The following is a 17714-nucleotide window of genomic DNA, read 5'->3' as shown; positions in this document are numbered from 1 at the left end:
AAATCGTGCATTTTCCAGCACCATCCGAAAACACACTGTCTTCTGCAGATACGTGTAAGTGCCATTAATTCTTATGGAACCCCCCCCCCCCACACACACACACACACACACACACATCTGACAAACATGCATGCATTCACTCCCGCCAAAACGCATGGTACCACAGGTTTAAAAAATCAAGCCTGCACTATTTTTACGTGTTTCATATGCATAGGGCAGCCTATTTAATATTAATGGGCTGCCTTAAAATGCAATGTGCAAAACATGTGGGAACATACAATAAAACCACGCATGCTCAAATGCACCTCATGGTGTGAACGGGCCCTTAAGCCTATGAAAATGTGCAAAGCTTAAGGCTTCATGTACACAAGCAGCTCTAAACTCGAGTTTATGAGCTTTTTGCATTTTTTTGCCAAAGCTCCTAAACTCAACGCAATAAAAGCCTTTGTGTCCATGTACACATAGGCTTTTACCAGAGTTTAGGAGCTGCTGCATTTTAGGTGAGGTTAAACCTCCCTCTCCTGAACATAGAATAATTGTGTTCAGGATAGGAACGTTTTGACCGCTGACCATGGGAAAATGCAAAACGCTGCAAAAACGCAGCAAAACACGGCAACCATGGTGCCACGTTTTTGCTGCGATTTGCTGTTTCCCACAGCCGGCGGTCAGGGTAGGCTCGTGTACATGAAGCCTAACTCCAATTGTGAACTTCTAAATGATCCAAATGATTTGCAAATCTGTTGAGCAAGTCCAATTATCCTACAAACCAGCCTTTCTCAACCAGGGTGCAAGTTGCACCCTGGGGTGCTTTGAGGTTTCTTCAGGGATGCCTTGGCAAAATGTCTAAAAATTGCCCAAAACATGTAAACAAACCAGCAGGTGGAACATGCCTGCCTTTTAGTTACACAAACTTACAAGTTTTCATTGTGCACCATTGCGACCTTCTAGCCACCGGTGTCCTGACAATCAATGACATCATTAGTTGATAAGGAGGATGTCGTTTGCCTGCACAGCATCCTAGTTTGACGCTCTCCATCAGTGCTGGGGTCACATTAGCTCAGAGATGGAGAAAAACTGAGGGAGAAGAGAAACATTGGAATACTAGTCAGTACCAGTGTGCAAAAGTGTATTTGCTTTGGAAGAATAAATTACCTCTAATGTTGGGTGTCCTACATGTGTGGATGTTGCTGCATTATACAAACCTATTAGAATAGGTTTTCACATTTTAGAATGGGGTACCCTTTTAAAATTATGGACAGTCTTGAGGCACCCCATTTTAGAATGGGGTGCCTCAAGACTGTCAATAATTTTAAAGGGTGCCTCAGGACTGTCTATAATTTCAAAGGGTGCCTTGACTGACAAAAGGTTGAGAAACACTGCTACTGTATAAACCCTGCTAGACAGCACGGGGTTTATTTACTAAAGCTGGAGAGTCCAAAATCAGACTCCCTTCTGCATAGAAACCAATCAGCTTCTAACCTCAGCTTGTTCAATGAAGCTTTGGCAATGAAACCTGTAAGCTGATTGGTTTCTATGCAGAAGTGAGTCTGATTTTGCACTCTCCAGCTTTAGTAAATAAACCCTCACAAGTCCAGACAGACATCCATCAAAAAAGAAATACCTGTCAGAAGTTCAGCAGGAGATCATAGTTACCTTGTCTCATAAGTAAAATGTATAGTATAAAGTGAGCACATACTTGTGAAGAAAGCTGAATACCTACTTTTCCTTCTGTACGGTGCACTAAACTCTACTCAGTTGCTGAGAAATGGTCCCTTAAAGTCCTTTGGGACAAGTAAAGCATCACTTTACTTCTAAGTACTATACTGATGTGGAGTCAGTAGGAAGAACCAGCTGCGAGGGACCCAAAAACTGAACCATGCCTGATATGTCTGTTTTCCTGTAGACTTCAATAGAAGATTTCTACTAAATAGAACAACATTCATTTTGCTTACCATTAAGCTTAGCTAAAAGAAAAATTATTCCCTACAATTTTAGTCACATCACTTACCTGTAACAAAGGGGTTGATTTACTAAAGGAAAATAGACTGTGCACTTTGATAGTGCAGTTGCACTCTGCACATGCAGTTGCTCCAGAGCTTAGTAAATTAGGTAAAGAGTCACTTTGCAAAGAATACCCAATCACATGCAAAAAAAATGTAAAAAAAACTGCATTTTTGCTTGCACATGATTGGATGATGGAAGTTAGCAGAGCTTCTGCTCATTTACTATGCTCTGGAGCAACTGCTCTTGTAGAGTACAACTGCACTTTGCAAAGTGCACAGTCTATTTGTCTTTAGTAAATCAACCCCAAAGCATATGTCAAGATGTACAGGCAGCTGGCGCCTCAAGAAATCTTCACTGCAGGGATATTCAGGCTTCTTTCTGTCTTGGAACTTTCAGCGCTGCAATGGGTAACAGCTTTGGGCCTTCAAGAGGAACAGCAGTACAGATGGTCAGGCAGGTAAACTCCTCCTTTCTCCTCCATTGGGAAAAAATCTTTCATTGATTACACTGCTTGTAACATGATCTGTGAATGGGGAGAGAATATGGTGACTGATTGGTCTCTCCACCATTCACAGATCAGGCAATGTAATCAAAGAAAAAACTTTTCTCAAGGAAGGAGGGGGAATGTCCCCGTCGTACCATCTGCTTTGGAAAAGTGGTGCATGCGATACTTTTGGTGCTGTCCAATGTGATTTCAGCCCATTCAAATGAGTGGGCTGAAAATCACACCGCACCACACTGCAGATCATGTTCCTGTGCAATTTAGGTGTGAATCTGCCCTTACAAAAAGGGCATTATTATTCAATGGTACTTAATGATTAAAAAGAAATGCTGCATAAAAGTAAATTATTGCAGAATTATGAATACAGAGTATTTTTATTTTAAAGATCTATTTTCAAGATGAACATCCTGACTTTCCTGAAGGAGGTAAAATGTCCCAATATCTAGAGAATCTCTCCATAAGGGACAGCATTGAAGTTCAAGGTCCCAGAGGACTTCTTGAATATGAAGGAAAAGGTATGGGACGCATGATACAAAGATAGATAGATAGATAGATAGATAGATATGATCTAAAGCACCCTCCATGTTGAGGGCATTTGGCCTGGTATGGTTCAGGAGGGGGGTGCTCGCTCGTGCCCCCCCCCCTTTTCTAACCTGCTGGGCTGCATGCTCAGATAAGGGTCTGGTATGGATTTTGGGGGGGACCTCATGCCATTTTGTTTTTTAAATGTTGGTGTGGGAGTTCCCCTCAAAATCCCTACTACCCCTGAAGGGCTTGGTATGGATGGAGGGGGGGCCCACATCATTTTTTAAAATTATTATTATTAATTTAATTGCCGGCAATTCTTTCTTTTACATTCAGCTGTCATTGGGGAACCCTGCTGACAGCTGAAATATTAACGCATAGTTTTCACTACTAAAATACCACATGACTTGATAAAATAACTCATGTGGTATTTTAGTAGCATTTTTTAGTGAATTCAAAGGGTTTTTTTTTTAATGCTATATGGTATCCTACCACATACCGGATGCAATAAGATACCGCCCACTTAGTGAATTGTATCCATTATCCCTAAACAGAGTAAAGTGTAGAGAAATGGCAGCAAATGTTACCATTGTCTGTTTTCCTAAGGGCTTATTCACATGTGCATTAATACCGTGTGTTTATGTGGCATTTATTCAGAATTTTAAAGCATCATAACCACCCTTCAGTGCTTGCCATGAATATTAAAATGTCACACACAGCCACACAATGCTGTTCACATAGGAGCGGTAGTGTTAAAAATTAAAGGATAAGATCACCTTTGGGAACATGTTGCATGTTCCCATAGCTACAGCTGCACCCGCCGTCCCCCTGCCCACACGGCCACATCATTCATTCCTGGACTTCCGCTACCACTTCAGACTTACACAGGAGGTCTGGAGCTAGAATTACTGCCCTTGATCTGATGTTTGCGGTAATACCTCACATGCATGTTGCAATCTCTGTTTACATACTGCCACCAGCCAGCTGAAAAAAATTATACCAGGATGATGCCTGTAGCTGCACGCATCATCCAGCTATAACTACTCAAAGTCCCGCGATATACCAGTATGTTGCTGGTGCTTTTTGGGCATATATGTAACAGCAGAGAACATGGGCACATGATAAATGGGGTCTGTGGACCAATATGATCGCAATTTATTCTTTTTTGTAATGCCCATGTTGATTTCAGGCCCAAAAAAGTTTTATATTCGATAGGTTTCCATGCGAATTGTCTGGCAAGAGCAGCATTTGGGTGGGTGACGATGTATTATGCGTATACATTTTTTGACTCACAATCACTTCATACAAATCTTCAGTGAGAAAACAGTGAAGAGGATAAACGCTAGTGCTGGTAGCAAACGGGGCTGATCCTGCTAACACTGCATTTTGGGGAATACTATACTAAGGATGCACTAGTATAGTTCTGTTCGTGATCAATATATTGATCCATCAGGCAAAAAAATCTGCGAGCGCTCAGGAAACCAATTGCGCAAGCCGCATATGCACTGAAAAAAGGAACCCTAAAGCCTTGCAAATAATCAGAAAAAACAGTGCAGCGCTATATTATTAGACAGTGTAAGTTGGAATAAATAATATAAATAAATATAGAATAATAATCAATGAAATTACTAGATCATTATTCAATCAATCAATCATTATTAGATAGTGATCAATATAAGTGAATGAAGCGCTATGATGGGCGCCAAAAAATTCTGTGAAACTGTGAAAAGTCTTATAACAAAAAAGTGTTCATGAAATAGTGAAGGCTTGACGATCCATACCAGGGGCGAACTGACAACTTATGGGGCCCCCGGGCAATAGGGGATCATGGGGCCCCTGTGTCCTTGCCCAAACTCAAAAAAGCCTATGAAAAAGGTACCAGGGGCATCTCATGGGGCCCCCTACTGAACCCAGGCTCTTGGACAGTGCCCGAGTTTCCAAATGGTCAGTCCACCCCTGATCCATACAAACACTATACTAGTAATGGCGGTGATCAGCGACCTATAGCGTGAGTGCGATAGTGTGCGGGCAATCTAACACCTGACGTTAACTGTTGTCGCTAGTGGCAGTAAGACAGTGATCAGTGAAAAATTCTATATACTGACACTGTACTAATGGTACTAGCTGGGTTATGGGGTGATCAAAGGGTTAATAAAGGCGATCAAAGGTTTAAATGTGCTTAACGCATGTGTGTAAAATGTAGTGCTTTTACTCAGTGCCGTGTTCTCTGCATAGGGGGCAGTGGGGGGCACACGCACACCCTGAAATAGAAAGTAACATAGGGGTACATCACTTTGCCCAGAGACGCCACTTGCCAATCACATGATCACCAGGTCAGCATTACGCTGTGCCTGGTGGACATAGCGAACGTGGGGGAAGAACCTTGTGTGCCCGTTCAGGCATGCAGCACCCCCCTGTGTTGGTACAGCCCCAGCAATGTACGGGTATGTCACTGGTCTTGTAGCTGCCACCCGTTCACAGTCCATTGCAGAAAGTCGTTAAAAGATAAGTTCACTTCATTAAAAAAATTATAAATGCACATTTTTTAGCAGGTAACAAAAAAATGTGCATTTATTATTTTTTTAGTTTGGGAGCCTGTAAAACATTCCAGGATATTGAGGGTGCAATGTCTTGCAAACTGTCCGTATACTGCCTGTCTGTACCTCTGATATGGGCAGGCAGTTACTGAAGTCCACAGGTGCTCACAAGCGCCCTTGAAGTTCATTGAGAGCTAGAAGCCATCAGCAGAAAACCTGATGGTACTTGTAGGCATTCATTCATAGGAAATTGTAAATTAATGTTGCAGCCATGTGGACGGAGCCCTGCACAGCCACGTTATTTAACCGCTTCCATACCGGGCACTTTTACCCCCTTCCTGCCCAGTCCATTTTTCAAGTTTCAGCGCTCTCACGCTTTCAATAACAATTGCGCTATCATGCAACACTGTACCCAAACTAAAATGTTATAATTTTTATAATTTTCTTCACACAACTAGAGCTTTCTTTTGGTGGCATTAGGTTTTTATTTTTTGCTAAATTCACAAAAAAGACTGAAAATTTTGGGGAAAAAAAACACATTTTTCTTTGTTTCTGTTATAAAAGTTTGCAAATAAATAATTGTTCTTCATAAATTTAGGCCAAGATGGATTCTACTATATGTCTTTGGTGAAAATAACCCAAATTAGGATGTATTATTTAGTTTGTAGGAAAGTTATAGAGTACACAAACTGGCAGCCAACCTAATTTCTTGAGGTCCAAGAATGTCAGAACAGTACAGATATCCCCCAAATGACCCCTTTTTGCAAAGTAGACAGTCCGACGTATTTCATAAGAGGCATGGCGAGATTTTTTAAGTTGTAATTTTTTTGTCATAATTTTTCGGAAAATTAAAAAATTAAAAAAAGTATTTTCACTATTTTTTTTTACATACTGTCACCAGTGCAGTACAGCGTCATCATATAACTGGCATGGCGGTGATCAGGGACACTGACTAGTGACAGTACAAAAAAAAAAAAATTATAATTTAAAAAAAAAAAAAATTAAGTTTTTTATTAGTTTTAATTTTTTATTAAATTTGTTTCTCATATTTCACTATGACCAAAGTAGTATAATGTTACCATAGTAACCAAATGATATTCTTATGTGGGAAAAGCAAGAGTAGCTAAGTGATCTTCATCCAGGAAGGAAAAAAGTTACCAGATACAGTATATATTGCAGATATATTGACAATTCATGGGGCCCCCAGGCAATAGGGGATCAGGGGGCCCCTGTGTCCTTGCCCAAACTCAAAAAAGCCTATGAAAGAGGTACCAGGGGCATCTCATGGGGCCTCTACTGACCCCAGGCAGTGCCCAAGTTTCCAAATGGTATGTCTGCCCCTGGATATATGTGATCTCTAACTTTGCATGTGTAAAACCCTCCTAGGTTGCTAGAGTAGGTAAATTTAGTTTGGCATCTCTGTAGCCAGAAGAGCAGAGGTTAATTGTTTAGTGAAGCTTTGCAGGGCTTCATTGGCTGTGGCCAGGTTACCTCCCCCTGTCTTCTAGAACTTTCTGTAAAGCTCCAGAACAGGGGTGTCAAACTGACAGCCCTCCAGTCCTATCATGTCTTTGGGAGTCATGCTTGCAACTGTTAATCCTGCAATGCCTCATGGGACTTGTTTGGCAACAGCTGGAGGGCCAACAGTTTGACACCCGTGCTCTAGAATCTAGTAAGTGGAGGAACAGAGGTTGCAGATGAATATTCATGGAGTTTCCACCAATCCCTGAGGAGGAAGGACACAGAGGGGTAGTTACAGTCCATAAATTCCCAGAAGCCTGGCAGTCTGGTGAGCAGAGACTGGGGTGCCGTTGCCTGGAGGGGCCCCCTGTGTCAAGGAGGCTCTGCTCCTGAAGGGGCGGAAGTAAGAAGAAGAGAAGCAAGAGAGAGAGAGGGAAGGAGGAAAGGTCATAGGACTTCACTCAGCGTTTGTTCCAGCTAGATAAAAAAGCATGAGTAAATGAATGCTGAAACACCTGCGCTGGACGATGAGCTCCACAATGTCAATGACCCCACATGGAGTACTTTTTGAGAATGCAAGCCTTGCTGCCCTCAATGGACAAGGGAAATCCAAAGAAGCGGTGTGCAAAGAAACAAACAGAGGGCACACGGGCCTAGTGCATTACCTTCTAAAAATGAGATTTATTGAATAAAAAGTAGTATACTTAGTAAAATCAAAGGCACATCACAAAAAAGACAGCATGGTCCAATCTCCCTAGATGGTGGCTGTTGGGGGACTGTAGGCCTCCAAATGGCTGACGCGTTTCCCTTGCAGCAACTCTCTGGATTCTAGGAGCTCCTTAAGGGGACTGAGTGAGTATCTTTCAATCAACATACCCTTACTTTACAGAGGACTGTGTAGTGTAAGACCACACATTTCCAGAAACCTAGACGCATAGCCAAATGCAGTGCAAGACAGCCAGGAGCACCCCATATTATCTTTAGCCTGGGTCAAGAGCAGCCAGGTGCAGTGCAATACCACCAGGAGCTGTGTCTACAACTTGATCTTTTGGAAGTTTTGTTCATACACATGCTGTGACATCATTGCTACTGATGTGCAGCTCATTTTGAATCAGCCAAAAGCAGCCAGAGGCTTTAGTTTGTCCTCAACCAATTTTACAAAATTTCATCTACCTCTTCTGTACCCCTGATCCCTATCCAAGTTCTGCAAAATTAAAAAAACAAAATAAAACAAATACTACAGACTGTTCATTGAGCCCGTGAAGTGAAAGTGGAACATTCCTGTTGCCTGGCTGTGGGTGCTGTGTGAGGGGGAGGGGAGCTTGAAATCCAGAAGACCCTTGCAGGGCTAGTGCTACAGATGAATGTTATTTTAATTTAAAGTTTAGTGAATAAAGGACTAATACTAATTTTGTATTATGTACAAGCATATTCATTGATTCTGCCACTCTTTTTGTCATTAGGTTATTTTGCCATTCAGCCAAATAGGAGATCTCCAGCAGCGAGAAAGTTTGTCCGTCAACTGGGAATGATCGCAGGTGGAACAGGTATGTAAACTCATGACAAGGTCAAAGCATTACTCAATGTCATTCCTGTCATGAGACAGGGTGGAAATCTTGTTTCAGGTTACACCTACTTGTTAGTTGTGACAGAAAAGGTCATGATTGTGAAATAGGAGAGCTTAAAGTAAACCTGTCAAGACAAAATTAGGAGTACTTCCACTGTTACGCCTTTTTAAAAAATGTTAGTTGCTTGAATGTCATTCTGCCCTACTACCTTTAACGGCTTCCGTACCGCCCTATAGCAGAAATACTGCTACAGGGCAGCACAGGTGCGCGAAATCACGTATATATACATGATGTTGCAGTTGCGGGTAGGGGGCAAGCGCGCGCACCCTACCTTTGCTGCCTTTCGTGGCCTTGGCTGTCAATCACTGGGTCCCAGACAGTGATTCCTTGCCGGCACCCTGCGATCTCCGAGTATTTCCGACGGGAGAGAGACCTGTATGTAAACAATACAGATCTCTCCCCTGTCATCTCCTGCCCACTGCTTTATATGGCTCTGCATAGCAGAGCCATTCAAAGCAGTGGGCTTACAGTGTAAAGCACACACACAGCCCACACAGTAAAACAGCACAGAGTCAACCCTTGGATCGCCCCAGATCAAGGGCGGACTGACCATTTGGAAACTCGGGCACTGCCCGAGGGCCCGGGGTCAGTAGGGGACCCATGAGATGCCCCTGGTACCTTTTTCATAAGTTTTTTTTATTTTGGGCAAGGACACAGGGGCCCCATGATCCCCTATTTCCCAGGGGCCACATGAGTTGTCAGTCCGCCCCTGCCCCAGATCTTAACAACTTCCTGCCCAGTGCCATTAGTACAGTGTCAGTGCTTTTTATTAGCACTGATCACTGCATTGGTGTCACTGGGGATGTCAGTGACACCAAGTCAGTCAGTCCCCCCCCCCCAGTGTCAGAATGACAGCCGAAGTTCCGTTATAAGTTGCTGACTGTCACCATTACTAGTAAAAAAAAAAAATTCCAGTATATATACCGCCAATTGTAAACGCTATAACTTTCACGCAAACCAATTAATAAACACATATTGGTATTTTTTTTAGCAAAGGCATGTAGCAGAATATATTTTGTCCTAAATTGTGTTATAATTTTATTTTTTATTATTTTTTTAATAAAAGGAAATTTTTTTTTATATTTTTTTTCTGGACATGTTTAATAGCAAAAAGTCAAAAATAGTTTTTTTTCTTCAAAACTCTTGGTATTTTTTTGTTTTTAGCGCAAAAAATTAAAAACACACAAGCGATCAAATACCACTGAAAGAAAGCTCTAATTGTGGGAAAAAAAGAACGTAAATTTCATTTGGGTGCAGCATTGCATGATCGCGCAATTGTCAGTTAAAGTAACGCAGCACCATAACACAAAAAATGGCCTGGTCAGGAAGGGGGTAAACCCTTTGGAGGGCAACTGGTTAAGCTGAACTCCATGCAAATAGCAAATAAAGTTTAAATACATACATGTGCAAAAAAATGTTTCTATAACCCAGCAGCTAACACAAAATCCTAATATTGGAATTGATTAAATTTAACCATAAAACAGTGTAGCGCTCAAAAAAGTGAATACCCAACTCATACCACATAAGAATGCGAATAAACAAAACATGTGTCTCACTAAAAATCAACAAGATGAACAATTCATACATGTAAATCATTCATGCTCATAAATAAGTAAATATAAAATATAAGTATTTCATGCTCATAATTACCGTAAATAAATAAAATGTTAATCTATGAAAGTCCCGTTTCCATGTGAAAGTCTTCTACAGAATAACTGGATACTCTTCAAGTGGTGGAATGATGTAACCATGTTGTCAACACATCAACGTATCTCCATGAATATTGGGACCACACTCAGGGACAAAGAAAAGAAATGATAGTGCAGCACGTTTAAAACAAATATCATTTAATAAAAACTCATAGCACTCACAAGTAAGGTGTCCAGACTGACACCAGTATATACAGCATAGGCAATGGACGAGCCCCGCTCACCGCGGATCACCATCGACAGTCGCAGGGAGCATCCTGACGTCAACATCCAATAGGCCCGACCCTTCGCGTTTCGTCACCACGACGTCCTCACGGAGCAGTACCGCTGCTGTATATACTGGTGTCAGTCTGGACACCTTACTTGTGAGTGCTATGAGTTTTTATTAAATGATATTTGTTTTAAACATGCTGCACCATCATTTCTTTTCTTTGCCCCTGAGTGTGGTCCCAATATTCACAGAGATACGTTGATATATGAAAAGGCTCATCCTTGATAGATTGGCTGCAGAGTATTGCTCCTTATATCTGGAGATTGCCTACCAGTGCAGAGTATTGCTTCTTAGAACCTGGAAACTTGCTTACCACTGCAGAGCATTGCACCTAGAGTCTGGATACTGCTACATTCATCTCTCCCAGAGCAATAGCGCTTATGCTGGTCTATAACCTGATCAGCATTGAGCTCTGGTGAGTTTATCCAATTTATTTGGTGGTGGATTGATCACAGATGACTTTTAACAATAATTATAATTTTCACAAGATGACTTTTTGATATATTTATGGTGTTTGGACTTTCACATATTTAATTATGGACACTTTATTTTGTTGTTGTATTTAAATTATTTAGCGCATTCCTACATTCTTTTAATTTCTATGCCAAAATATTTTTTGGTTTTGGGAGTTGAGGCTATATTTGTTTATTTATATATGGTCAAAGGTGTGGCGATTTTCTAAGATTATTCTATTGTCAGTCACAGCTCCATCAGATATGACTCCTTAAATCTCGGCGTGGTTCGTAGATGACACCCACTCTCGATATATCAGACATCCAATTGTAACATATGGGAAGGAAAAAAGCTATCCATAGCGTAAAACCATAACTAAAAGCTTTTATGAAAACAAAATTGCACTTACAAGATACCAAGTATAAAACAGTGCTGTACAAACAAACTCCAGGTCAATCCCCACATCAAAGATGGCTGTGAGGATGCACACATATGTGGTGATGTACACCCTGGCTCCTCCCAGCGCGTTTCAGCAGAAGTGGATCAAGCAATATAGCTAGACCACCTCTTTTTTCTGAGCATGTGACTAAACATCAAAGCATCAGAACCAGATCAATGTGCTCATCCCTCTGCTCCTGTCAGCATGTTCATTGTAAGAACATGAGTAGTGCTTTGTTGGGATTTCAAGAGGCTAATTTCAAGTCAAATTAATTTTACACTAGATTAATTTAAAATACATTTATTCATTTTTAATGAACACGCAACTGCTTTACCTTTTTTCATATCTCCCTGGTGTTCAGATTCAATACCATTGCTAACCAAGAACAAGTATGTAGAGCTTGAAAGTCAGAGAAAAGTCCCTATTTATTACTCATTCCAAATCAATGAAATAAAATATAAGAAACAGAAGGTCAGCATGAGAACCAGACCAGTGTTAGCTTGAGAGCCAAGAAAGTAAAAACTTAGGAAGAACAGTTTGGCAAAGGAATTCACTATGTTTTTACCAAGACAGGTTCTCTTTAATTGTGGCAGTGAATGGATTGGGGTGTTACTCCAGGAAGTACAAAAGAGTGATTTGTTCTAGTAGGCACATAGAACTTTGTGTTGTGCTAGGTGCAATTTTAATAAATGGCCAATAGGTGGCAGTAACGGATAATATAGTAAAACAAGCACAAGTGAGCTGTTCATTGAGCACTAGAACATCAATTTGATCATTAGAATTGCACATGAATCTGAACATTACACATGTTGTAGCAATTTATGAATACAATAAACTTTAGCGATTGCAGCTTCCTAAGGGTCCTTTCATACGGGCGTTCGTTTTTTCATCACCTCAGTCATGTTTTTTCAAAGAAAAAAACAGGTGGGTTTGCATCCTTTTTTTCATCCACTTACATTAGATTTTTCATCTGTTTTTAGTCATCAGCTGTCAGTGGGGTTCCCCACTGACAGCTGAATGTAAAAAAAAAAAATTGCTGGCAATTAAAAAATAATTTAAAAAATGCTGTGGGGTCCTCCCCTTCATTCATACCAAGCCCTTCGGATCCGGTTTGGATTTTGAGGGGAACCCCCACATCAACATATTTTAAAAAATAGTGTGGGGGCCTCCATCCATACCAGATGTTTATCCGAGCATGCAGCCCGGCAGGTCAGGAAAGGAGGGGGATGAGTGAGCACCCCCCCTTACCCTCCTGAACCATAACAGGCCACATGCCCTTAACTTGGAGGGGTGCTTTGGGACAGGGTCTCCCCCCAAAGCATCTTGTCCCAATGTTGATGGGGACAAGGGCCTCTTCCACACAACCATGGGCTGTGATTCTGGGGGTCTGCGGGCAGGGGGCTTATTGGAATCTGGAAGCCCCCTTTAGCAAGGGGGCCCCCAGATCCTGGTCACCCCCTATGTGAATGAGTATGGGGTACATGGTACCACTACTCATTCATAAAAAAGAAGTGTAGTGTGAAAAAAAACAGGAGACAGTCTTTAAAAAGTCCTTTATTAAAAGAAGAAAAATAAAAGAATGTCCCCCGAAGTAGATCCAACATTAATCATGCTGCCCGCCGCTGCGGCCCAAAAAAAGAAAAAAAAACAACAAAGGCTACGCTCCCGACGCTGGCTCCAGGCCGTCTGACTGCTCCACTGGCTTGACAGTTCTTAAATATGTAAAACATAAGAAATTAACAGGCCAAATACCTCTTTTATCTCTGTGGTGCAGATGTACATATAAGTATGGTACTGACACAACTTCACACCTTCCAACTTTGGAACTTGAGAAAAGGAATATTTTGAGATGAAGAGATGTGGCGCGCTCTGTGCTAAAAATCAGTGTGGCTAAATTGTGCTGAAAAAAAAAAATATATATGCATAGATAGTTTGCATTTTAAGCCTACTGTAAAGAACTTACTTAGTTGCAAACTAGATTGAGATGAAAAAAAACACTTCAGTCAGGATTTTGCAATATACAACATAACATATAGAGCGCAGAGGTTAGGTGTATGTAATATAGTACAGAGCACATAGAGTACAGCAGTCAGGACAAAGCAATGTACAACATAGTGTATGAGTGTAAGGATTATGTATCATAGGGTCCCTTACATTGCTGGTCAGTGGAAGGGAAAATGCCCCAATGTCAGTTATGGGGGAAAAAGGATCAGTACAAAAAAAAATTAAAATAGTTGCAGTTCACAAAAAAGTGCACAGAGCAAGTGTCCATATAAAGGAATTCCGGAATTTCAGATGTGCTCCACTCCAAACTGAAGATGGAATCATGTTCAATCTGATATAACAATTAGTGTCTATCCAAGATGTATAAATGGGGCCCAGTCTAAATATAACATTTTATTGTGCTCCACCTGAAAGTGAAAATTTTAACTGTGCTCCACACAAAATCCAAACTTCAGTTGTACTCCACCCGCACTAATGCAGACTGCTGTGCTCTTATTATCCCCCTCTGGACAGCTATCAATCACCAGAGATAATGGACCTTATAATAACAAAGGTCTGCAGCACATGAGTAAATACACAATGTGGGCAAGCTTATCTGCTCTCCTCCTCCATACTCCAGGTTAGGTCCGATTCTAACCATCAGCAAAGCAAAAATGACTCAATTGCATAGGGAATGCCGCCAATGCTACCTCAATAACACAGGAGCCTGCATGCTTTCTACTGTGGCTCTGGTTGGAAGTTCGGTGCTTGGAAGAGACATTACCACTGAGAAAAAGACACGCCAATGCATTTCGCTGGGATTGACATCATGAGGAGGCACCACCTACCACACCTCGGTCCGACATGCGTATGTAAACTGCGATTGCACCCTATATGGGAGGTATCGCCGTGAACATCAGAGCGAGAGCAATAGTTCTAGTGCCATTTTTAAAGCGTGGCATGTTTGGTATCTATTTACTTAGCATAACACCCTCTTTTATATTTTACCATAATATTAAGTATTATATTTTTGCCACTTACAATTCATATTTGTAACTATCTTTTCAGAAAAAATTTAATTTGAAAATATTGTGCGATGTGAAAATATGTAACACCCACCTTTGTATTCTCTAGGACTTCTGCTTAAAAAAATATATAATGTTTGGGGGTTCTAAGTATGTTTTTAGGCAAAAAAAAAATACTGATTTTTACATAGAAGAGAAATGTCAGAATCGGCCCAGACTAGAAATCAGTTTTAGTAAATTTCCCTTTCAGTGTTTCCTTTTAGTAAAGACAATGTCTTTTAGCATATATATAAAATCACTTTGCAGTAAAATAAAATAAATTAGTGATCTACAAATATGTGCACTGTGGTATGTTGCTTCCAAAAGGCAAATCATCCCTAGTGCTGGGTGAGCAAGTTTCATTTTATTGCACAGTGATTGCATCTACTGTACATATGGAGATAGATAGATAGATAGATAGATAGATAGATAGATAGATAGTCAGCTTTTTTTCAGCGGGAGCATGGGGGAACGTAGTTCCAGCTCCTCCAGCACTGAATGTATATAATGGCAAGGGGTGCTGGGGTGTGCTGGAGGATCTATTGATGCTTGCTGCTATGGGATCTATTTTTGAGTTGGGGGTTTATTGTTGCTGATGGAGGATCTGTTGTTTCTAGGGGAGTCTTATCTTTCTGGGGGGCTCATTAGTTGGGAGGGATCTACTGTTGAGGGAGGGGATCTATTATTGCTGGCTGCTGTAGGGTTTATAGAGTTGATGTAGCTGCTGGGGGTGTATTGTTGCTGGGGGATCTATTGTTGCTGGGGATCTATTGTTGCCAGGGGCCTATTGTTGCTGACTGCAGGGGATCTATTTTACTGTTTTATCTTTAACAAATTTCAAATTACTTAGCACAACAATATGATACTTGGTTCTGTATTCTCTAAAAGGGGCAGTACTTGGAGGTGGACCAAGGGATGGTGCTTGGAGGTGGGTAGGGGTCAGAGACAAGGGGTGACTCAGAAGGAGGGAGTTCCTGCACCTATTCTCTGAGAAAAAAAATCCCAAGATAGATAGATAGATAGATTAAAGCACATCTATCTATCTATGTTATTTTAATTTTCAAGCACTTTATTTTGTATGTAACTGATATCATTTGTGGATTTATACAGCTGCTAGGAATTATTTTATAAATATAACAGCACATATTTTTTTTTTTCTTTTTTAGTGAAATTAGGGATTCCTGCATTGTTAGTGAACACAGTTTATTCTTTTTTAAGTGTGCTAGTCTGCACTCTCCGCAATACTTCTGACCCCTGCATTCTGTATGTTACACACTTCTGACTTCTGCATGATGTATGTTATGCAATCCTGACCCTTGCAATCTGTGTGTTATGCACTCATGACCAAGAATAGAGTAGGCTTAGGTCTTATTTAACCATATCCCTTTAAGCCCCTCCCTCTGTTACAGCAGTTTGGACACACCTACCAGACTATGCACAAAGCATTATTACGCCACTTTAAGTGCCCATGGGTGCCCCAGGTCTTTCACACACCTAGCAACACCCTTATTGAGAGAAGTGACAGCAGCAAGGGCGGACTGACCATTCGAGCACTCGGGCACTGCCTGAGGGCCCAGGGTCAGTAGGGGGCCCCATAAAATGCCCCTGGTACCTTTATATAGGCTTTTTTGTGTGTGTTTTGAGTGTGGGCAAGGACACAGGGGCCCCATGATCCCCAATTGCCCAGGGGTCCCATGAGTTGTCAGTCAGCCCCTGGACAGCAGTATCACTCCTGTCAAAAGGAGCAGGTGCCTGGATAGAGGGAGAATTTTGGTCTCCAATAGAATCCTGTAAAGTACACACAGGGGGGTGCAGTTTGCCATCTTCACCCAGGGCACTGGATGATCTTGTCCCATCACTGGCTGAAGGGGTACAGTAGTAGTCAGTGGAGGCTAGGAGGCTACTACAAAGGTAACATATATTGTAATATTGTATTTACTTGCTGTTATATCCCTGAGGGCTTGTATGTCTCAAAACAACAGGTCCTTTTCAATACTTTTTCCAATGTCACAAAAGTGACATTAGACTAGCACTTAAGAAAGGGAAACCTGCTGACCTGAGTAAACCTGTAGGGATACACTTCACAGAAAACAACCAGGGAGGCTGGAGGACCTCATTTATGAGAAAGGACTGCAAACATTAAACTAATTCTCTCTGGAGAAGTGATGCCTAAAAGGGGATATGACAGCGACATTGGGAGGAAACTTTTTAATCTTATGTCTCAAAAGAAGTCACGCAGCCATACAATGAAGTTGAAAAGTAGAAAGTAGCAAAAGCTTGACACTTTAGCACTCAAAAATTATTATTATTATTATAATTATACAGAATTTATATAGTGCCAACAACTTGCGCAGCGCTAAAGGGAGACAGTACCATTACAATACATTTCAGTACAGAAGGAATAGGAGGGCCCTGCTTGAGGAGCTTACAATCTAAAGGAAGGGGGAGGTGGTACAAAAGGTGATAGCTTAAGGGGATGATCTGATGGAGGTGGCTCAAGTACTGTTCTTAGGTGGAGGTGGGGTAGGCTTCCCTGAATAAATGAGTTTTCAAAGTTTGCCTAAAGGCAGACAGGGTGGAGGTTGACCAGACATACTGTGTTAGTGAATTTCAGAGATGGGAGAGGCTCTGGAGAAGCCCTGGAGGCGAGCGTGGGAGGAGGTGACAAGGGAGCTAAAGAGCAAGATGTCTTGGGAGGAGTGGAGTGGGCAATTTGGACAATATCTGCGGATGATGTTGGTGATGTAGCTAGGGGCAGTGTTGTGGATGGCTTTGTATGTTGTGGTTAGTATTTTGAATTTTATACGTTGGGTTAGTGGAAGCCAATGAAGGGATTGGCAGAGAGGGGCAACTCGCTGATCGATGAAGGCCCTCATCTAAACCACAAATGGACCAAAGTTAGGAAACCCATACTGGAAAGATAGGCGGTGCAGCACTTTTCGAATTTGGGAAATCCAATGCTAAAACAAAAATGGTGCAAACGCCTAGTGCATTATCTTAAGGCACTTTATTCTAAAAACAATTAAAATTGTACTTACAAGCCCAGTAGGCTGAAAGCATGTGTACAAAAGCACAAAGTCCGCTATTTCATCCCAGTAGATGAATGGATGACAAAGTCAGCTGATGCATTTTTGGGAA

The 17714-nt window shown here is 41.4% G+C and overlaps 1 protein-coding gene across 1 annotated transcript in view; it reads left to right on the top strand.

The window, feature by feature from the left end:
* Positions 1–17714, top strand: part of CYB5R1 (cytochrome b5 reductase 1) — a 78758-nt gene that overhangs the window by 46533 nt on the left and 14511 nt on the right. The window contains exons 5-6 of the mRNA XM_089653635.1: positions 2892–3021; positions 8493–8576. Of these exons, the coding sequence (XP_089509761.1) occupies positions 2892–3021; positions 8493–8576 (214 nt within the window). The remainder of the gene's footprint in view (positions 1–2891; positions 3022–8492; positions 8577–17714) is intronic.

The sequence above is a fragment of the Staurois parvus genome, unplaced genomic scaffold, assembly GCF_062004578.1.
Source record: "Staurois parvus isolate SC_StPar_1 unplaced genomic scaffold, SC_StPar_1.0 ptg000717l, whole genome shotgun sequence".
In the NCBI taxonomy this organism is placed as follows: Eukaryota; Metazoa; Chordata; class Amphibia; order Anura; family Ranidae; genus Staurois; species Staurois parvus.
The sequence above is the reverse complement of the archived record's forward strand: the minus strand, read 5'-3'. Positions and strand labels throughout refer to the sequence as shown.